The 22,906-nt window shown below is 50.4% G+C and overlaps 1 protein-coding gene across 1 annotated transcript; it reads right to left on the minus strand.

The window, feature by feature from the left end:
• Positions 1-15,332: 15,332 nt before the first annotated feature.
• LOC307098565 (CREB-binding protein-like) lies at positions 15,333-18,858 on the minus strand. The gene is made up of 2 exons (XM_079769490.1): positions 18,715-18,858; positions 15,333-17,262 (listed from the first exon to the last, which is right to left on the minus strand). The coding sequence occupies exon 2, from the start codon at positions 17,247-17,249 to the stop codon at positions 16,692-16,694; it is 558 nt and encodes a 185-aa protein (XP_079625616.1). The 5' UTR covers positions 17,250-17,262; positions 18,715-18,858; the 3' UTR covers positions 15,333-16,691.
• Between the last annotated feature and the right edge of the window lie 4,048 nt (positions 18,859-22,906).

Here is a 22,906-nt window from a genome sequence, read left to right on the forward strand (position 1 = left end):
CAGATGTCACCTCCTCCACTAAGCCTTCCCTGAAACCTCAGTTTTATGGAGCTTTCTGTGCACTCCCATGTGACACCATAGACATGCAACTCCTTCTCTGTCCCTCCCAACTGACGGTGGGTGTCTTAAGGCCTGGAACTTAGCACATTGCTCCACAGGTGACGAAGGTGAGAAATTTAAAAGAGTAGAAGCTGCCCCATTTGGAGTAATTTGCCCTTGGAGTGTGAAGATGTGTATAAGGTCAAATCACAGCAGGAAGATGGATTTGATAGGTAGGTCCCTTTAACCGAATTCCTCCCTTCTCCCAGGCTGATGGTAGGCAGCTCGGCCTCATCGCTTCACAGGCCTTGCAAGCCTCCACAGGGGAGAACTTATTTTCCTCTGTGCTCAAGAATTCTCCAAAAAGGGTCTGGCCTCTGCACGCACAAAGTACCAACGTCATTGCTGATGGAGGTCAGGAAAATCTGAAAAGCCCATTTCACCCAACGTGAACTTCACTGTGATGTTTAAAGGTAAATAAACTACAAGCTGCTGATGTCAAATCTGTAGCTAGACCTGGTCTTTGCCCTGAACTTCAGACTCTCAGATCCAGGTGCCCGATAAACTTCTTTACCTGGCTGTCTCCCAAAATTAACGGGTCTAAAATCAAACTCATTATCTCTCTTGTCCCTGTATATCCATGATTGGGAGCCTACCAGTAACTCACCAATGAGTTTTTCTTGAGTTCGACCTCCTCTTCATTCCTATCGCCAGGATCCGGGCCCAAGTTCTCAACTTCTCTGGCCTGCACAGCCACATCTGCTCCCAGCCTGTGCTCTTCTGGCTCCCCAGGGATCTATGTGAAATGTAAATTCGATCTTGTCCCTCCCCAGTCAGAGACCCTTTCACTGCCCAACACAAGTTGCCAAACTTTAGTCTGCATCTGAATCACCCTGAGAGCTTCTTAATAATGTAGCCCCTCTCCAAAACCAATACATTTGAGGATCTGCCGGGTGATGCCAAGGGACTCACATTCTTTTTTAAATATATTTTTATTGATTTTTTTACAGAGAGGAAGGGAGAGGGATAGAGAATTAGAAACGTCGATAAAACATTGATCAGCTGCCTCTTGCACACCCCTACTGAGGATGTGCCTGCAAGCAAGTACATGCCCTTGAACGGAATCGAACCTGGGACCCTTCAGTATACAGGCCAACGCTCTATCCACTGAGCCAAACCAGTTAGGGCAAGGGACTCACATTCTTAACTAGTACTGGAGGGACTCAAACTTTATGACTCCTGGGATGAATGCGAGCTCTTCATCTACTTTACCAAGCCCTCCTCACGTGCGCCCTGCCCTCTTTAGGAGAGGTCCTACACCTCACCAACCCTCTCACACACCCTGCTCTGCCGTACTTCTCACCTTTGATCTTGCCTGCTGCCAGAAAGGTCCTCTCTGAATTAGAAGTCCAATGCGCTATCCATTGCGCTACGGAACCACCTGAAAGGTCCTCTCTGAATGACCCCCCCCCCCCTTTTCACTGAGGTAATTCTTACTTTGTAACTTAGCTACTCAGACATCAGCATCATCTGGGAGCTTGTTAGACATGCAGAGTCACAGGCCCCACCCCAGCCCTACTGAATCAGACCCCAGGTGATTCCAATGCACTTCCGAGAATAAGAAGTACAGGCTGATCCCCAGTAGGGGGTGTGCAGGAGGCAGCCAATCAACGATTCTCGCTCATCATTGATGTTTCTAATGCTCCCTCTCCCTTCCTCTCTCTAAAAATCAATGAAAATATTAGAAAACAACAACAACAAAACTCTGCTCAAATAGCACCTCTTCCAGGAAGCCTTCCCAGACTGACACACTCATCAAGTATTTCTCTAAATGAACACTGAGCATCCACACCACTGCACCTGTAACATTTCACAGGTTAGGGCTCCTATACTCCAGTCACAGAGAACTATAGCATTGTCCAAAGAGGAGTTTTAACCTCTGAGAACCCTAAAGTCAAGGGCACACCCCTTTCTTTCTCACCGCTCCCCCCCCCCCCATCTTGGTATCTCTATCCCGTCTTCTCTGCGGGTGCTCAGCCCCACGGGTGTCTTCAACCTGCAGGGTCCCTGGCCTCACCGGGCTTCTTAGGGGATGCAGCTCTTCAGCCCCGTCTGCTTTCCCCCTGAGAACCTGCCGTGTGGCGTGGTCTCTTCTCCCCTCAGAGATCTGACAGGTGGGAGGAGAGAAGGAGGCAAGTGCCCGATGCTCTCAAAGGGTTGGGCTGCAGTAGAAATGCGTTTGCTTAGGATCAGGGGTCCTCAAACTTTTTAAACAGGGGGCCAGTTCACTGTTCCTCAGACCGTTGGAGGGCCGGACTATAGTTTAAAAAAAACTATGAACAAATTCCTATGCACACTGCACATATCTTATCTTGAAGTAAAAAAACAAAACGGCAAAAACACCCGCATGTGGCCCGCGGGCCATAATTTGAGGACGCCTGGAGGTTGTTGTTAATCCTTCCTGAAGGATATTTTTCCATTTTTTTTTTTTTTTTAAGAGAGAATGGAAGAGAGAGAGAGAGAGAAACACATGGATTGGTTGCCTCCTGCAGGCCCCTGACACGGTCCGGGCGGGGGAGGACCAGAATTGAACCCAGACCCTTTGGTCCGCAGGCCAATGCGCTATCCACCGAACCAAACCAGCTAGGGCCGTTTTGTTCTGTTTTAAATGTATCTGCCCCTCCCATCCTCCAAAGCGAGTGTCCTGTTCTTTGCTGAACACCTGGCCTGCTCTTCGCGGACGGGAAGAGCCACGACCTGGGAGCCAGAGCCTGTTCTCCAGGCGGCTCTGCCACTGACGGGTGATGTCACCCCGGGCAGGTCCCTGTACCTCTCTGAACATCTAGTTCTCTGAACATCTAGTTCTTGGCCTGTAAAAGGGGGGTCATCATGTTACCTGGTCCCCCTCACTCCTTTCAGGGCCTTTCTGTGACTATGCCTGGGTGTGGTGCGCATGCGCACGTGCACCGGCCTGCAAGCACACAGGTGCGGGGGCCAAACGCAGCCACGCCCTCTCTGCCATTCATCGGCCCAAGCAGAGCACAGCAAAGTCCCAGTTTTTCTGGCATCTTTCTGTGCTGCCATAATGCCATGAATGACCTGGCTGATACTTGGAAGTGCGTCAACGCACACACAAAGAAAACGAGACACAGGCCAAGTTCTTCACAGGCTGTGCCCCACAGTCATCATGTGTTTCTAACGGTGATGATGAAGCATGCTTACATTGCGAATTTGAAGTCATCGCTTGATCACAGAGCTGGGGAGGTATTTGTGAATCTCTCCAACACATTGAGAAAAGTGTGGGTGAAACAAGTGTGGAGCCCCAGATTTGATGTGCAACTCAAAGATCTAGCAGAACCATCTGCTCCCGGCCCGTCTGTTTTGTGTCATTGCACTGATTGATGACCTTCGCTGGCATCATGATGAACACACACAGGAGAAAAAAAAATCCTGGGATTCTTTTCTAGGGATGTAATACATACATACCAAGTGTCTCAATGCAAGAGAGAGAGGGAGAGAGCCAAGCCCAGTCAGCTGTCTGCCAGCTGCTGCTGAGTCTCTGCCAGGGCACTGGACAGGGAGGAACTAATCCCTTGGCATCCACATGAGGTTTGAGACTGGAGATTGTCCTTTGGGGGCAGGCTGGGCATCTGGTACATGTGGAAGGTCTCACTGTGCAGTGTCCCAGAGCCATTAGCGTGCGCAGAGGGACGCTGGCCGTCCAGGGAGCTCGGCCCAGCAGAAGCCTGGGCTTGCTTTAGCAGAAGAGTGAGGGAACGGTGGGCCCTGGAGCCAGGGTGCTTGTGGAGGACGTCTGTGGTAGCTCTGTTTTATCTCTTATTTGCTGAGTGGTATGGGACCTGAATACAAAGGTTTTTATTTTTGGAATGGTTAGAACTCAGGCAGAAATGAGATTTTGAAACTGGATTATTCCTCCTCCACCATGTTAGTAATAACAATGATTTATGACACACCTACTATGTACCACACATAGTATTTGGCACTTGGCTTATGTTGTCATAGGTAACACAGTCTCTTCACAAAGTTGAAAAAGGAAGCCAAGGAGCTGATGTGATTTTTAGAACCTAAAGTAGAACCTGCAGTTCTGACTCCCAACTCCGTGTCCCGCATGCTGTTGGCCTTTCCCAAGCGTTCTCAGTGACCTCTTGTGGTCAAATGAATGTAGGAATGTCTGCATATTTGTGTGCCCTTCGGTTTCAGGATGCTATTAGCTGAAAAACACAGAACACCCCATGGTCTGAACACCGAAGAAACAAACCCAAAGAGAGAATGCAACGGTTTAACAACGTCGGGAATTGAGGTCAGCTGCTTTGGATGTTCTTGGCTTTTCCCTCGTGATTCTGCAGCAGCTCCAAGCTCGTGTCTACATGTGATAATGTCCAGAGACAGGAAGAGGCACGTATTCATCTTGTGTTTTGTTTCAAGAGTGAGGAAAACCTTCCCAGGAGCCCCCCAAGCCTGACTTTTGTTATACTCCAATGGGCAGGGCTACAGCACATGTCCACACCTACAGCAATCACTGTCAGGGAGGACAGCTTAGACCAACCTACATGCCTCCTGGGCGCTAGGGAAGGCGCCCACAAAACATACAGGTATCAGTCGAACAAAATCCAGGGTATCTGAGCAAAGGAGTGGAGTGGAAAATGGTATTGTGTAGAAAATCAACAGGGTCTTCCATACTCTTGGAGAGTCACATTGCACATAAGCATATTTAAGGCTCTGGTTTAGTTTCTTAATATATTTTTACTAGTGGCCCAGTGCACGAATTCGTGCACACTGAAAGGAAATTAACTAGAAGAAATATTTTAATATCGCTACTTGCTCTTTCTCTATAATAGAAGTGTCAACCAAATTCACGATCGACAATGACAGACCGAAACACATGTGTGATATTGGCACCAGCGAGAGCTTTATATGTATTGTGCATGTGAGAGTCAACTTAGCCCTTTATAGATATAGAATAAACTTGCTTAATTAGACCTGCTTTCTGATGAAGCTAAACTTTTTCCAGCCCAGTGAAGCACACTAACTTTTCTTTCAGGTAATTGTCAGCAACACAGCAGTAAATATCAACACGGAACAGATTATTATTGTAGATCATTCAGGGAGAACAAAGGGTAAAATATTTAACTGTAGCAGTGTTTGACTATATTCTGCGCAGTGAGAAAACCTGAAGTCATTTTCAAGGTCCACCATTTTTTACTTCTTTTCAGTCAGGTCAAGTTTCTAAGCTTTCTAAATCTCCGTTTTCTAGCTAACGAAAAGAAAATAGGATTCCACCAAGTCTCCTATCTACCTACTCCAGGACTTCTGTGAGGATCAAATGAGATGAGGCACGGGAAACCGCTTCACAGACATTTGGTTACAGTGTGAAATGCTTCCACCTGGCTATGAAGAAAGACGGATTCCTGGGCTGAAGAAACTCCAAGGAGGTTAGTCGCTAGGGAGAGGAAGCTGGGTGTTGCTATGTGATGTCATTACCTGGATGGTCGGACACTTAGCATATTAGCCTTTTATATATATAGATTGATTTCAGAGAGGAAGGGAGAGGGAGAGAGAGATAGAAACATCAATGATGAGAGAGAATCATTGATCAGCTGCCTCCTCCATACCCCCCACTGGGGATTGAGCCTGACAACCCGGGCATGTGCCCTTGACCGGAATCGAACCTGGGACCCTTCAGTCTGCAGGCCAACGCTCTATCCACTGAGCCAAACCAGCTAATGTTTCTTTACTAATTAGTTTTTTTACTAATGCATTTAAATTCTTCTAAACCCAATGTTTCTCAAAGTTATTTTTTCTTGGAGTTGTTAACTTCCTGCAGGCACATTGAGAAATACTGGGTCCCACCATGCTGTTTGTCCCAGTTAAGTGCCATTCCTGAGAACTCTAGAGCACATGCTCTGTGCACATCTAATTTTTCCACATAAAAATTAGAAAACAGCTCAAGAATTTGAAGGAGAGGGTTTTCCTTGGCCCCATTAACAGGAAATAAAGACAGGAGTTTTCTTTCTTCTTCAACCTCCTTTTCTTTCTGACCATTCTAAATTAATAGGCTTAAGACATTACTTTTAGTTAAATTTCTTTCCACTCACCTTGCCATCAGGGAGGGAGAAAATGACAGCTTTCAATATTGATTCAAGAGGGACTGATGGTTAGGTCAAACCAGGACTGCATTTCCTCTCATTCTTCATGTGCCTCAGCACTGGGAAAGCTGTAAGAATGCTCTCCAACTCATTACTTCCCTGTGGCCTCTCTCAGAAGCCAGTAGCCTCCAGAAGCCTGGACAGCTGGCTGTCAGCTCTCACAAAGCACTCAGCTCCGCAAACCTTTCCCTTTCTCACTTCCTCCTTAATCCTGAGTTCCTACCCCCGATGACTTCTCTTCTGTGCCTCTTCCCTTGAGGAATTTCTTACTGGTTTACAAAAAGGAGACCTCAAGGTTTCTTGGACATTGCTACTGAATGAAAATAGAAACCCACGGTAGCTCTCCACTGAGGAAGCCAGCCCAGCACCCCGATCCCCGCAGGTTCTCAGAACCTACTGAGCAGAGGAAGGGGTTTGGGCAGGCAGGGAGGCTAAGTGGTCAGACAAATCTCCACTTAGCTTTCAAGATAACCAAGGTTCAGGCTGATTTCCCAGGTAAAACCACTGTTCTCTCTGCTGTTCATCCCTGAGTCCTGCTGTGGGCTGGCCTTTGTTCCCATGATTGTGTGTGGGTTTTTATTTTGTTTTTTTAAAATATGTTTTTATTGATTTCAGACAGAAGGAGGGAGAGAGAGAGAGATAGAAACATCAATGATGAGAGAGAATCATCCATTGGCTGCCTCTGCACGCCCCCTACTGGGGATTGAGCCAGCAACTGGGACATGTGCCCTGACCTGGAATCAATGGTAACCTCCTAGCTCATAGGTCAACACTCAACCACTGAGCCACACCAGCCAGGTGCATGTGGATTTTTAAGAGGCAACGCCATTCTGCTGGGCATGGGAGAGAACAGGCACCCTCCGCTTTTGCTGGATTCCTCAGACAAGTTGTCCTACAAGCCGATGAGCTGAGTCCTCTGGGCTAGTGTCTGATGGAAAAGATGGGTGAGGTACAACTTGCCAGGACGACAGAGAAGAGCTCAGCTCCCTCTACCTGCTTCATCCAGACATGAGAACAATTCAACCAACAAGTACCATTTGCAATACGGAGGTGCCCGGATCCTGGGGTGTAGGCAGGTCTGGGATGGACCCTGAACCCGATTAGCTCTGGATCTTATAGTCTTCCCCTCCCCTCCACTCCACGGTATGTGTCTCTGTCTCCCTGGACCCTCACTTCCTTGATCTCTGCATCTCCCTTTTCTTTTACCCTATGTCCAAAAAATATCTCCCATCCACCCACTTCTCTCCATTTCCATGGCCTCTACCAGAGTTTAAAGCACCGTCATCTCTTGCCCGGAGTGGTCAGACAAACCTTCACTCTTCCATGACCCAACCCATTCTCCCCACCACAGCCACCGGGACCTTAAAAACGTCAGTCCTCTGCTTGAAACCCTTTGGTGGTTTCCCAGTGACAAAGAACAAAAGGTTTTGCAGTGTGCTGTGGCAATGACATTTTACTTAGCTGTTCCCGGGCAACTAGAGTGTTTAAACGTCTTCCTAGTGTTCTAGCGATGCCTCCCTGTGCATGTGTACGACCATTTCTCTAAGGTAGAGACCAGCGTGAGGAACAGCTACGTTCATGGGCTGGCACATTTTTTAATGCAATAGATACATACATGTCTTTCAACCACTCTTCTTGGCACAGAAGACACCTCCTGGGAGGCAAGGTGAGCAAGGAGATGCATGTGCATGGCGGTCAGCTCTCACAAAGCTCTCAGCTCCGCAAACCTCTTTCTTTCTCACTTCCTCCCTAATCCTCCGGTCTTCCCACCCCCAACGACTTCTCTTCTGTGCCTCTTCCCTTGTTGGAATTTCTTACTGGTTTACAAAAAGAAAACCTCAAGGTTTCTTGGACATTGCTACTGAATGAAAATAGAAACCCACTGTAGCCCTCTGCTGAGGAAGCCAGCCAAGTGCCAACTGGGGGACAATTTTGAGTTCCCTCTCGGACCTCAAACTGTTGTTGCCTCTCCCACCCTCTCTGGTTCCTCAGTGGATATAGGGAAGGGCCTGAAATTACTTATCTCAAGAAGAAGAAAAAAATGATTCCCCTATGCGGTAGGATGGGAGCACAAAAAAAATCAAGAAAAGGTGTAAGAAATCCTTTGTTTTAAAATAGCCCAGAATTTCTGCTTGGTATTTTCCTGATGTTTATTTATTGAAAAACCTGACTCCAGCTCCTCTTGAGTGTGAGGTGGTCAGTGGAAAGGCTTGGCCTCAACCTGGAATCCAGCATGCATGCATTCAACAGGTTGTTATTGAGCACCTCAGGGGCTTGGCCTGGGCACCGATGAACCGAGTCATCACTGGCCCTAATGCAGAGGTAGGATCCTGGAAGCTTCCTGCTATGTGAGGCAGTGCCTGTTCAGATGGTGTTATGGACTGAATGATTGTGTTCCCCCAAAGCCCTATGTTAAAGCACTAACCCCCAACCCCAATGTGATGGTTTCTGGAGATGGGGCCTTTGAGAGGTAGTTAGGGTAAATGAGGACAGGAGGATGGGGCCCTGGTCTGCTGATATTAGTATATATATTATTATCCTACATAATAAAATGGTAATATGTAAATTACCATCACTCCGCTACGCCCACGATTGGGCCAGCAGGAGGCGCAGGGGGCGGGACTCAGGGTGGCCGGGGTAGCTGATTGGGCCAGCAGGACGCTGAGCTCGCGGTGCCACTGGCGCCGCAAGCTCAGCGTCTGTGCCATGGCTGCGCCGGAGGCTTTCGGAAGGCCTGGTGCACCAGCGGACAGCCAGCCAGCTGGTGCACCAGGTGCATGATTAAATCATGCACTGGGCCTCTAATATATATGACACTAGAGAGTTCTCTCTCTCTTCCCCTCCCCGCCCCTCCCCTCCTTTCCCCTCCTGTCCCCTTCTCTCCCTTCCTCTCCCCTCCCCTGCCCTGCTATTGGGCCTAAACTGGCAGTTGGATATCCCTCTCACAATCCTGAACCGCTGGCTCCTAATTGCTCACCTGCCTGACTGCCTGGTCACCCCCAACTGCACCCCCCACTGGCCTGGTCACCTCTTACTGCCCCCTCTGCCAGCCTGGTCACCCCCAACTGGCCCCCTGCTGGCCTGGTTGCCCCCAACTGCCACCCTCTGCTGGCCTGGTCACCCATTATGGCCCCCCGCTGGCCCGGTTGCCTCACACAGCCTGCTGTTCTATCATTTGGTCATTCCTCACTAACCCCCCTGCTCTCTCCTGCTGACCTGGTTACTCCTAACTGCCCTCCCCTGCTGGCCTGATCGCCCACAACTGCCCTCCTCTGCTGACCATCTTGTGACCACATGGGGGTGGCCATCTTGTGTGAGGGCATGATGGTCAATTTGCATATTACCTCTTTATTATATAGGATAGTTCAGGTAAAAAATGTGTATGCATATAGACAGAGAAAGTGAAACTACAGATGGGGCTAAATGACTAACAACTGGTGGATCTGGGGGAAGGATATGTGGATATGCATTGAAGTATTCTGTAAACTTCTCTGGGCATGTACCTTGGTTGCGGGCACATCCCCAGTAAGGGTTGTGCAGGAGGCAGCTGATTGATGTTTCTCTCTCATCAATGTTTCTAACTCTCTCTTTCTCTTTCCCTTCCTCTCTGTAAAAAATCAATAAAATATATATTTTTTAAAAACACACACACACAAAAAAAAGTTGGAAAAGATGGTACAGAATCCTGCATGGGTTGGAAGGAGGACAGAGCTGGGCCCAAGCGTGGCTGAATACGGAACTCCATCTCTTCAGGAGCTCTCGCTGCATCCATCAGAGCTTCTCTCTGCAGCCTGGGCTCTTCCCGTCTTGCTGCAGACAGGCTTAGACCAGGAGCAGGGCACATGCCACAGGCCTCTCTAGATTCCCCGCCTCCCATCTAGTAACCAGAGAGGAAAGAAGTGCTCAACTCTGTGCTTCAGGCTCAAGAATCCTGGGAAGGGCTCCGATGAGCTCAGGTGGGTCATGCACTCACTCTGGGTCAGAAAAAGGCAGGGGAAGGGGCCATGGGGCCAGGACCCAGGGGTGGCTATTGACTCCAGGTGATGGGGGGCGGGTGGGAGGGAGAGCTGGGACTTCATAAAGGCAAAAGCACCAGGAGGGAGAATCAATTACAGCTGGTGGGGAGGAGGAGAGGAGCAGAGGAATCAGGCTGATTCAGCACTTTCTTACTAAGGGGACAGGAGGTGAGGCCACTGCCTACAGGAGAGAAGATAAGAAGACAAGTTGGGGTGTTCTATTTTGAACGTGGTGAATTCAGAAGCTCCGAGGGCATTAGGGGGAGACATCTCACCTATTGTTGGAAACAGAGTTCTGTAGCTCAGAAGAGCATTGGCAGTCCCAGGCGCTTGGTGACTGTGTGGGTGTGTCAGCGTTATTTCTGGTCCAGCAGCCTAGCAGCAGAGCCTGTCCTGTAACGGGGCCCCTGAGTGAGGGAGAACCTGACTAATCACAGGAGAGCAGCGGCCGGGAGCCACGGAGAGTCGTTGCATCCACATTTCTGTTCAATGCTTCAACATCCCGACTCAGCAAGGGCTGCTCCTGCTGTGTGCTCCAGAGCGCCCTGCGGGGTGCTGAGCCAATATTTGAACAGCATTTAGTTCCTAAACCTGCAGTGGCCTGAGCCCCCCAGGTTCAGAACCTCCTGCCGGGGGTAGGCAGCCCTCTCAGCTTCTCCTTCAAGGCCAGCTACTCAGAGCCATAGAGCCACTCAGAGCTCTGGCCCAGCTTTCCAGAGACAGCTCCCTGCCCAGAAGTGTGTCCCTGGGGGACAGGAAACACAACCAAAGGCCCAGGGTACTGCCCCTCCTCCTAGCTTCCTCTCCAGGACACTGAGGGCTCCTTTCTTTGCTGTGGTCCTTTTGCCTTCGTATTCTGTGCTCGGGGGAAGTTGAGCCTGTGTCTATCCCTGAGATCCAGAGGGAGTTTTGGATTTGAGTTTCTCCATCCACCAAATGGGAATAATAGTGCAGCTGCCTCCTGGGAGAAAGTGGAAGTCAGTGAGTCAGCTCAGGTTAGGAGCTGGGCACAGAGCTTGGCGTGTGGGGGCTGGGAGACGTGTCAGCTGCTCTCCCCGGGAGAGTCTCCTCTCCTGGTGCCTCTCAGCCCTCCCCTGTGGAGATTTCTGTTCGCAGAGCAGAAGAGATCCTTTCAAATTGGAGGACCAAGGATGCTATAAGGAGGGAGGCTGGAGGAGGGAGGCTGAAACTTCACTTGGGTAACTCCCAGGCAAAGACTCTGGGACTTCCCTGTCATCTTCACAGTAAATGTCCCATTTAGAAAGCTGAGTCACTGCAAGCCACGCAGCATAAGGAGACGGGCAGTAACAGGAAATAAGGTGAACACCCCGCAGCGCGGGCCTCACCACAGGCCTGGGGTCGGCCTGGCTGTTCAACTCTCAGAAGCACCTAGACAGGCTCAGGGCCTTCACTTTCCTGGACCAAGTTTACTCTCTCATCCCATTGATCCTTTTTTCTTTGCTCCAAAATAGCCTCCTTGCTTTGGAGTTACACATTTACAACGAGAGTGTGGCCTCCTCATGGCTTGCTCATAAAGGGTGCCAGGCCCGTACCTCCCCCCACTTCCAAACTAAGTGGTCTGACATCTGAGTGAGAAGTGAGGCATGTGCTGTGTCCAGGCATGAACAGACCCGCCTGGCTGTCTCTGCTTATTCTGATCTCTATCATAAAGGGCAAATTCCCTAGGAGAGATACCGCACATTCAGGGCTCTGGGTGCCTGGGGTGCCGAATTCATGAAAGGCAGCAAAAAAAGGAGCCATGCGGGCAGCAGAGGTAGCACGAATGTGGCCGTCAGTTCATCCAAGGCAAACCCTTGCAGAGGGATCAGGAGGGCCCACCCTTCTCACTTCCTGACTTTATGGCCACTCAGCCCCCACCTGAAATCTGTGTCACCAATCAGGGCTGTTAAACCAGGGGCTCCCCATCCTGCCTCCAGCAGCCTAGTCAGTGCTAGTAGCCTGCAGGGCAGAGGGCGGCCCCATTGCACCATCTCCCCTGTGTGCAGAGAAGTTTCCAAACCAAAGCAACATTTGAAAAATATATTATTTTATTGATTTCAGAGATGAAGGGAGAGGGAAAGAGATGTAGAAACACCAATGATGAGAGAGAATCACTGGCTGACCGCCTCCTGCATGCCCCCTACTGGGGATGGAGCCTGCAACCCGGGCATGTGCCCTTGACTGGAATCAAACCTGGGACCCTTCAGTCTGCAGGCTGACACTCTATCCACTGAGTCAAACCAGCTAGGGCCAAAGCAACCCTAACACTTAATGCCCGCAGCTTTGGGCATTAAGGTCACAGCAAAGCAGGGCAGTCATGGGATGGGGGCTTCTACCAGTTGATCAGTGTGACCTGGTGGTGGGAGGTGCCCATTCCTGTCTCCCAGGGGCTTAAGCTCCTCCCACTGCCCCCACGTTAGGTGACCAGGGCTTCTTTGGGTGATACTGCTGGATAGTGGGTCTCTGGTGCAGCTACTCTTCTGGAACCATAGGCTCTTTTACCATCCACCATCCCTGATATTTCCCAGGCCCCACCCATCCAAGTTCCCCTCAAGTCTTTCCCTTTTCTCCGTCTTCTTCCCCCTCTGTAAATCTCTCCCTCTTTATGGTGACATTCTCCTCCCCTTTCCTGCTACCAGAGGACTTAGGCCACCTTTCCTCCCATCACAGTGGTCAGGGGCCTGACCAGCAGGCCTCTCTCTGAATCTATAGAGAACCCAGAGGTGAGCATCACAGAGGCCCAAGCCCCTCCCTGTGGTGGGGGAGGAGGAAACATTTTCTACTCCTTCCTAGTGAGCCATCTCCCCAACCTCCACCACCCACCACAGAAATTAAATGGGGTGGGGGGTGTGCTTCTTTACACACACACACACACACACACACACACACACACACACACCCCAGAATGTCAGCTTACAATAAGACAAAGACTCAAGCAAATTATCCTATCTAATAACGAGGGAATATGCTAATTGACCATCACTCCGTTACAAATATGGCTGCACCCACAGCTGAGGCCAAGTTCCTATAAGGAGCCTTAACGAGCAATCAGCAGGGACCTGAGGCTACGCCCTCCCCCGCCCCCGTGGGGCTTGACAGGGGACCTCAGGCTGTGCCCCCCACACGGCAGGGCTTGACAGGGGACCTCAAGGTGCGCTCCCCGTCCTGGTGCTGGGCTAGGGGACCTCAGGCTGCTCCCCCCTCCCCAGCGCCAGGCCAGGGGACCTCAGGCCACGGGACCTCAGGCCGAACCCCCCACCAGGTGGGGCTTGACAGGGGACTTCAGTCTGCGCCCCCGACCCCAGCACCAGGCTGGGGGACCTCAGGCCATACCCCCCGCCCCAACACCGGGCCAGGGGACCTGAGGCTGCAACCCCTGCCTGGTGGGGCTTGACAGGGTACCTCAGGCCAAGCTCCCCGCCCAATGGGGCTTGACGGGGGACCTGAGGCTGCGCCCCCCTTTCCCCCAGCCTGGCAGGGCTTGAAAGGGAACCTCAGGCCATGCCCAACACCCAGCAGGGCTTGTCAGGGGATCTCAGGCCATGTCCTCCACCTGGCAGGGCTTGATGGGGGACCTCAAGGTACGCCCCCTGCCCCAGTCTGGGCTGGGGGACCTTAGGCCATGCCCCCCCATCCTGGCGCCAGGCCAGGGGACCTGAGGCTACGCCCCCTGTCCGGTGGGGCTTGACAAGGCTGGGACTGGCTGGGTCTGGATCCAGCCCAATGGGAGGCCAGCCAGTTCTGGGTCTCATGAGATTTTGAGGTGCATGTGGGTGGGTGGGGACTTGACTCTGGGTCCCGTGGTGTGCCCCAGACTCTGACAGGGGGAAGGTTTTCATATACATTTTACTAATTTTCTTTCATCTCTGATACTTCCATTATAGAGAAAGGGCAAATAGCAATATTAAATTATTTCCTCTAATTAATCCTTTTAAGGTGCAGGAATTTCGTACACCGGGCCACTAGTAACTAATAAGACTCAGCAAGTTTTCTAGTAGCTGTTGTGGGTGGGAGAGATGCTGTTAATTTGTGCAATCAGCCTGCACAAATTAACAGCATCTCTCCCACCCACAACAGCTACTAGAAAATATTACTAAAAAGAAATCATTCACAGTAGCAATAAGGATCACAAAATATCTGGGCATTAACACTAAAACTGCTATATAAAATTTAAAAATTTTAATAAAGGAAACAAAATGATCTGAATAAGTAGAGTACTTCTCATGCTTTTGTACTGGATGGCCTAATATAGAATGCCTCATCTTGGATGGCTTTATTAAGACCTAATTAAAGTAATGATTAATCTACAAAGTCAGTGCAATTCCAAATTCCATTCAAAATTCCTAATTGGATTTCCTTTTGAGAACTCAATATATCATTAAGGTAATGTTATTTGTTTTGTGTGTGTGTGTGTGTGTTTTTTTGTTTTTTCTTTTTTTTGGTCTGTTGTACGCAGTTTATTTAACAATTTAAGAAATGAGTTGATACTTTACCTATAGTGATTGAATCTTCTTGTATTTTCATATCTATGGTAATGATAGCACTGGCATGATTGACACTAGAATTGCTTTTCCTCACTTCAAGTTTCACACAGAAGAGAGAATGCTCTTCTCTAGTAACATTAGCATGGGCTAAGAGAGTGGTCATCTCTATTTTTTGTCTGAAACCAGTTTTATCAGAGAAACAAAGCAACATTTTCTACATCTGCTAGATGAGAGTTTGGCTTAAGCCAGTATGTATAGATGCATGTGTGGTGTGTGTGAGTGCACGCAGGAGCCAATTCCTATTGTCCAGGGGCAATAATTTGAGAACGCCCAGAGTACATAATAGAAAAAAAATCTCCCCACAATGTCAGAAAGTTGTCAGGATACATTATAAGCCTGCATTACTTCACGAATCAGTTTCTGAATATTACTTTTCTTCTCTTTTAAACATAAATATTTAAAATCTTAAAAATAAAAAAATATAGATATAATGAACTTTTTTTCCCATTAAAAAAGGCATGAGTCACTAGCAATGACCCCTCCGACCAGAACAAAAAGTTTTAAAAAAAGCAAGGAGAGACCAGATATTTAAATCAACTGGTTTTTAACAAAAACATATGCTTTTTATTGTGGCTTGGAAGTAGCAGTTCCCTCTAGGAATAAAAAGAGCCTAGATTCTTGGGTTTCAGTACAAAGGGTCTAAGAACATGAAAGGGAAAAAAGTGATGCTCTCACAATGCTACAAATCCTCCACAAACTTTCCTAGGGTGTCACCGACCAGGGACAGCTCACTGGGCAATGCACTCCGGTGGGGATATTCACCTGTGGTAGCATTGCATGTTTGGGGTTCCCCAAGTGCCCCTGATCTATGGAGCTGGCCATGGTGCCTGGGAGTCCTGGGTGGGGAGAACCAGACATGGTGTGGTGAAGGCTGGGGCGTATCCGTGGTGATGGGCTGGAATGCGGAGGCTGGGACTGGGGTCTGGAGACTGGACAGGGGCCAGGGATCTCACCTGGCTGCTGAGAGATGTGGCCGTCTGCTGGCCAGGGAGGTGAGGCCTGTGGCTCTCTGAGAGCATGTGCTGCTGGGGCTCTTGGGGTTAGGCCTGTGCTGACAGGAGACAGGCCAAGAGATGATGTGAGAGTTTTAGAAATTTTATTATTAACACACACCAGTATATCCATTTCAGCAAGCAAGAGTAGGGAGGGCAGGATATTTGTGTGTCTGTGAGGGTCGGATGTAGGTGCAGGCGGCTGCAGGAAGCTGGGTCTAGCGTTGCTTTTCTCGGCTGCTTAGCTGTCTCTTGTGACACCTGAAATGAGAATAACAGGAAAACGGCAGAGAGGGCAGGAGCCTCAAGCGGGGACAATAGAAAGTACTGAGCGCAGGGGAGAAACTGAGGGCAGGGGAAGGGACAGAGTATGCCCAACAGGGTTTGGCTGGCCTGGGACCCAATCTGCTGCTGGATCGGCTGCTGCTGCATGGCTGCGGGTAGCGTCAGCGCCCCTGAGGCTGCTGGAACTGGGCGTGTCCTGCCCGGCCTGCAGCCATGCCAGCGCTGCCTTCCTGTTGCTGCTGCTGCTGCTGCTCTGCGGCATCTTTCTGTACTGTGGTTCATATTCGCCACGCTGGGGTGGTTCCCTGGGTTCATGATGTTCAAGGCCTGGCCCTGGGGGTTCAGGCCTCCCATTGCTTGCTGCTGCGGAGGGACAGCAGGTCGCGGCCCACTGGGCTTGCACGGCGTTCAGGTTCTGCAGGCTGGGCTGCAGCTGAAGGTTAGTGGTGGAGGGCTAAGTTCTCGCCATGCTGAAGAAGCCGGCGAGTGACATGCTTACAGGAGAAGGCTGGGACTGAGTCGGAGGCCGTGGTGTCTGGGGTGTGTTGGGCTGCTGTGTGGGTGTCCAGGGTGGGGCTAAAGGAGGGGAAGGCAGACTCTGCTGAGGCACGTTATGGGTGTTCATGGTGGCAACCGCTGGCGCATGAGCTACCCTTGCGGCAGGTGGTTCCCGAACCGCTGCTGGCGGAGCTGGAGCCGTCGCTGGCGGAGCTTCTGCTTGATGTTGAGGCAGAGGGGAACGAGGCATGGGTTTTCTTGGCAGTGTTTGGCATGGTGGCAGCAAAGGGCGATGAACTGCTTGCACACTGGGCAGCCTCCACTGGTCTTGCGCTGGCAGCTCTTGGTGTGCAGCACAACCCGCTTCATCTTCTGGCAGTCCTTCTGCGAACAAGTGGCGTCGCGGCACTGGCGGGCGTGCCTCAGGGACTGGATGCAGCGCTGGATGGCCTGGCGCCGACACTCCCGGAGGCTCCTGAACTGCGGCTCCCCCTGGTTGCCGCCCTCATCGCCCTCCTTGGCCTCTTCATCCAGGCCCAGGCCCACCTTCACCATCTCGTGTGCGTGGCCCTTGGTGGTGTAGCAGCTGATGCAGAGGTCGTAGTCCTCGCACTCGGTGCAGTGCCAGCGGCTCTCCACCTGCTGCTTGCACTCACTGCAGGTGTGGGCACCGAGGGCCTGGCCCTGGCCGCGCAACTCCACCGGCATCGCTAAGGCGACTCTAGAAAAGAGCAGCAGAGAGGAGAGCCTTGTTCAGCAAATACCTACAAAACCACAGAAATCACAGTGTGGTACTGGCTCCGTCAGAGTCAAGCCAGTGCAACAGAATAGAAACTTCACTTCACCTGCAAACTCACCTTCTCAGCGGGTCAAGCCACAAGTCACGGGTTTGGTGGGCTATTTGCTACACTACTACAGCCTAACAAGTGCACCTAAGGGACAGCAACACGAGCACCTTGAGGTCCCTGTGTGACCAGAATTTACTACAAGAAGGTGGCTCCATGGAGAGAACGGCACTTGCTGCTCCACAGGCCGCACTATGTGAGTTTCCTCCTGAAGTCACAGCAGCTACCCATGCCTGCGAGTGAGACACGGGTAGCGGAGGCAGGAAACTGAGGCAGGCGGGTGCACAGAGCACAGGGCACTGTCTCTTCCCACGTGAACACTGTTGTGTCGCTACTGAGAAGACCAGCTCCCACCGCCAGAGGAGCTGGACTGCGAGCTAAGGAGATGCACTCAGGCTGAGACCAAAAATCAAGGATTCCACCAAACAGCCCCATTCTGAGCATCCGGCAACATTTTTTCAGCTCGCCTAAACTCTTAGGTCTGATCCAACAACCTCAGCGACACCCCCTCCCCTGGGAAACTGTCCTTTAGATCATTTGGCCTCTGACAGTCCCTTCCGCTTAGACCACATTCCCTTTGCTGAGACCAGTCACTTTCCGTTCCATCCTTGCCCAGGGTCCTGACCCGCCCAGAGAATTTCCCGCAGGAAAAGCCCCTTTAGAGTAAGGTGACCAGACGTCCCGCTTTTGGCGGGACAGTCCCGATTTTTAATAATTTGTCCCGCGTCCCGCGGCGTTTTAAAAAAGTCCCGATTTTTTGAAAGAATGCGCGACAAGCTAGGGAATGGCGGGAGAACGGGAAGGGAAGTTCTATGAAAATTTTTGTTGCTCCATATAGACCAAATTTTAAATCAAGAACACCCCCTCCCCTCCCCCCCTCAATGGTGTCCCGCTTTACCACTGCTAAAATCTGGTCACCTTACTTTAGAGTCTTTTAAAACCTCTGACTCCCCTGTCCCTGGGTGCTAGCACCATTTGGGGGTTGAGCCCATCTGCTTTCCAGATTTGGATGATCTAATACATTTATAATTCTTTATCACTTTTGCCCTCGTGCATGTTAGGTCTGATCAAATAATCAAATTGATACCTCTCCCCTGGGAAACTGACCTAAAGATCATTTTGCAGCCGACATTCCCTTCAGCTTAGACCACATTCCATTTGCAAAGCCCAGTCACTTTCCCCTCCGGACCCGCCCAGAGAATTCCCGACGAGGAAAAAGCCCCCCTAGAGGTCTTTAAAAACTGACTCCGGATCTCTGGGTGCTGGCACCATTTTGGAGTTCAGCCCATTTATTTTCGAGACGACCTAAGAAATTCATAATTCTTTACCACTTTCGGCCTCGTGCTGTTCCTTCTTCGCTCCTTCAGCGACCCTCGGAAATTCCTAAAAGCACTAAGAGAAAACTTGAAGAAAACTATGGCGTAACTTCCTGGTTCCTCTTCGCTGCTAAAGACAGAAATCCGGAAGCCCTCCGCCCCCTTCGCTGCCGCTGCCCCCGCCCCTTCCTGCCCCCGCCTCCTTCGCTGCCCCGCTCCTTCCTGCTTCCGCCCCCTTCGCTGCCTCAGCCCCCTTCGCTGCCCCCGCCCCTTCCCGCCCTCGCCTCCTTCGCTGCCCCGCCCCTTCCTGCTTCTGCCCCTTCGCTGCCTCAGCCCCCTTCGCTGCCCCCGTCCCTTCCCGCCCCCGCCTCCTTCGATGCCCCGCCCCTTCCTGCTTCTGCCCCTTCGATGCCCGCCCCTTCCTGCTTCTGCCCCTTCGCTGCCCCGCCCCTTCCTGCCCCCGCCTCCTTCGATGCCCCGCCCCTTCCTGCTTCTGCCCCTTCGCTGCCCCGCCCCTTCCTGCTTCTGCCCCTTCGCTGCCTCAGCCCCCTTCGCTGCCCCGCCCCTTCCTGCCCCCGCCTCCTTCGATGCCCCGCCCCTTCCTGCTTCTGCCCCTTCGCTGCCTCAGCCCCCTTCGCTGCCCCCGCCCCTTCCTGCCCCCGCCTCCTTCTATGCCCCGCCCCTTCCTGCTTCTGCCCCTTCGCTGCCTCCAGCCCCCTTCGCTGCCCCCGCCCCTTCTTGCCCCCGCCTCCTTCGCTGCCCCGCCCCTTCCTGCTTCCGCCCTCTTGGCTGCCTCAGCCCCCTTCTCTACCCCCGCCCCTTCGCTGCCTCCGCCCACTTTGCCCGCTGCTCCGCCCTTTTCTGCCTCCGCTCCCTTCGCTACCTCCGCCCCCTTCACCCCCGCCCTGCACCGGGATCTCCAGAAGGACACGTGCCCCAATTATGCCCCAATTAATTAATTATCTGCCTAGACTTAGTGGGACATACGCAGGTGACCTGGGGTCAGCAATAACGGCCTGTCCCCTGGTACGTCAATGTCAGTGGAGCCGAACCGGAACACATGACACACAGACAGAATTAGGATGCAGTCACACAGGGTTCATTTACCTATTCCTAGTGGGCCCTAGGCTCGGCAAAGGCCGCCCGGCGAGGGGCACCGAAAGACGGACGACGGAGACAGACAGGCGGCCGCAGCTGGTTCAGGCTGCACAGCAGAGCCGTCAGCCAGGGGCTGGTCTCGGGAGCGACGTGGAGTCCCCCTCTCATCAGGCAGGAGACTGAAGCCGGTCCGGTGCTTATATAGCCGGTAGTAAACACCTGTGTCTGATCGGTGTGGGCCAGACGGTGTGCCCTATGCTAGGAGCTGGGCGTTGACACTTTAGAGCCTAGGGCGTTCACATCAAGATAGTGGGGCATTCACCATGTTTATAACATTTTGGAAGTTACAGAGTATTGGGGTCTCCACACAGCAAACATTTCACACATGAGAGGGGTTTCCTTATGACATAACATTATAACATTCCACCCGGTGGTCCCCGAGGGACATATAGGGAGGGGGATCCGAGGAGACCAAAATTAATTTTGTTTATTATTTCTGCAACGTAATAGTCTAATGAAAAGGGAGAGGAGGTAGATAATGGCTAAGAGAAATAAAATGGTTTTAGCTGTTTGCCAAGCAGAGGTGAGGGAGTTCCATCCTGTTTGGAGGTAATAGATGAGGTTAAAACGATTCCAGTGTGGGGTACAAGGTACAGACCTCCAGATGGTGGTCCCGAAGTCACAGTGTTTGTCACGGTCCGCCAGGTCCACAGCTGTGTTGAGGGTCATGCTGGTCACGCTGTTGGGTATCAGGAGCAGGTGGTCGATGGCTTTTGATGTTGCTCCAAGTTTCTTGATGGTGTCATCAGAGTGTTTCTGGAGTTCTTTTAACTTAGAAATGGTGTTATTCATGGAAACGGGGGCGGTGTAATGCTTCAGGGAGATAGAGAATTGGATAGGTACAGAGGAATGAAAATATAGGGAAGTTCTTTCAACAAAGGAGGAATGTTGGGTGTCATTAAGATATGTAATATTCATAGTGTGAGAAAGCAGGGTGCAGTTGTTAGATGAATCAAGAGGAAGGTCAGAATTAGAGGTGTAATCATAATATCTAATATTCACAAAGCAGGTAAGGAAATAAAAATGGCCTAAGGTATATATAACGGGTTCTGGGGTATGGGGTTGCATGGGTACTGAGAAGAGGGACAGTTGAAGTAGGTTGGCAGCAATGTAGATATTAGGTGTGAATTCAACAAGGGAGTTTTGGGTTCAGCATAAAGTAGGTCGGAATCGGGTTTAGCCCAGGAACCGTCAGGTAAGAGTGTAGGGAGATTTAGGGTAGAGTATCCAACCAGGTGTTCGCTGCCTATTGTAGAAAGAATAGTTAGTTGGCAAGAGAATAAATCGCAGCCAAGAGGTTTAGAGAAATCAACCATAGCGGTTGAATCACTCCAGGTTGGGAGGGGGATAGACGGTGGGGAAGGAAAGTCAGAGAGTTCTGCCCAAAATTGGTTCAGTTGCTGGTCCAGTTGGGAGAGCAGAGTATTTCTAGAAAAAAGATAGAAGGGGGTAGGGAGTAATTACTTGTTAAAGATACAGAGGGTGTGATTATAAATTGAGGAACAAGTATCTAGTAGTTGGTGTAGAAACTCGTGGACCTTAGTCTCACTTGTTGTATTAGTGGAGGAACAATTATGGTATGGATACCACGTCCAGAGGAGGGTCAACAGAATTGTCAAGAGTATGATAAGGAGGAGGAGAGGAATATGCAAGTGCAGGTGATCCTTAAATACATTATTAAAGAGAAATTTAATCCGAAAGTACAGGGTAATAGAAGTGAGGCCTGAAGAAAATATAAAAATCTGGGATGAAGTATTGATGTAAGGTATGTATCATGTCCTAGGACTGGTATTTTTTATTTTGGTCTGTTGGAGATGTCCTGAATCATTAACTGTCCAGAATAGGGATGATCCTGAGTGAGCGATTATTTCCTGTGGAGATAATGAGCCATCCTTAGTGGATTTAGTCAAGATTTTATAGGGAAGTTTTTTAGATGTGTTTGGCGGAGGTATGTGGTCAGCAATGGGGTTATTAAGGACATGTGGTTGGAGTAATTTTTTTTATGGGGGAGAGTCTATTTACTCTAGGTCTGGAATTTAATTGTAGACATGCCAGATTAAGGAGTTCTTGTTTTAAATGTTTTAAATGATCTGTCTATGAGGAGTGTCTGCATTTTATGTTTAAGAAGACCATTATGCCTTTCTATTTGTCTGGCTGCCTGTGGATCGTAAGGCATGTGGAAGGTCCAGTCAATATCTAGTCCTTTAACATGTCGCTGTGCCGCGGAGGCCGTAAAGTGGGTGCCTTGGTCTGATTCAATAATTTGGGGTGGGCCATAAAAGGCGAACCATGTGGTGAGTGCCTTAATGGTGGTTTTGGCTTGTGGGTGTCTTGAGGCACAAGAATAAAGTTTGCCAGTTGCTGTGTCCACTATAGTGCATGCATATTTGTCCTGAAAGGGTACATGTAAAGGACCAATGAAGTCAATTTGTAGGATTTGATTAGGTATAAATGGTTTGCATAATCTAGGTGGGGTCAGAGATTTAAAGGTATGTGTACCTTTGCATTGTTCACAGGAGTTAATTGCTTGTTTAATGAGTTTAATGGGTGCCTTCAGGTTTCTTTTAAGGAACCAATGGGCTAGTGAGGAGTGTCCTAAATGTCCTAAAATGGAATGCATTTGTTGTATAAATTGTGGTGTGATTGTGAGTTCTGATGTAGATGGGAGTAATTGCCATTTTCTTTCCTAAATTTAAGTTTAAGATGTCGCTGGGTTGAAGGCTGCTGCTCTCCATTTGTACTGGTCACCGGTTATGGAGGCTGATCCATCTGTAAACCAGGCATTTTTAAGTTTAGGGCTATATTGTGGCCCTTTCATACTGATTGGATCGGGTGGTTGGACAAACTTATTGGCACAGGTAGGTGGTTTTAGATCAAGTTTGTTGACCTCCTCGGTGAGGAGGGCTGGTTCACCAGAGCCAGAGGTTTCTCCTGTGTTAATGTACCACTTCCACGCGAGAACCTTTTTGTCAATTTGGGAACCTGCCAATTCTTCAGCTGACACTTTGAGCCATGCCCTAAGGGGCAATGTGCTGCGCACGGTTAT

Source organism: Cnephaeus nilssonii (genome assembly GCF_951640355.1).
Source record: "Cnephaeus nilssonii genome assembly, chromosome: 4".
NCBI classification, from domain to species: Eukaryota; Metazoa; Chordata; class Mammalia; order Chiroptera; family Vespertilionidae; genus Cnephaeus; species Cnephaeus nilssonii.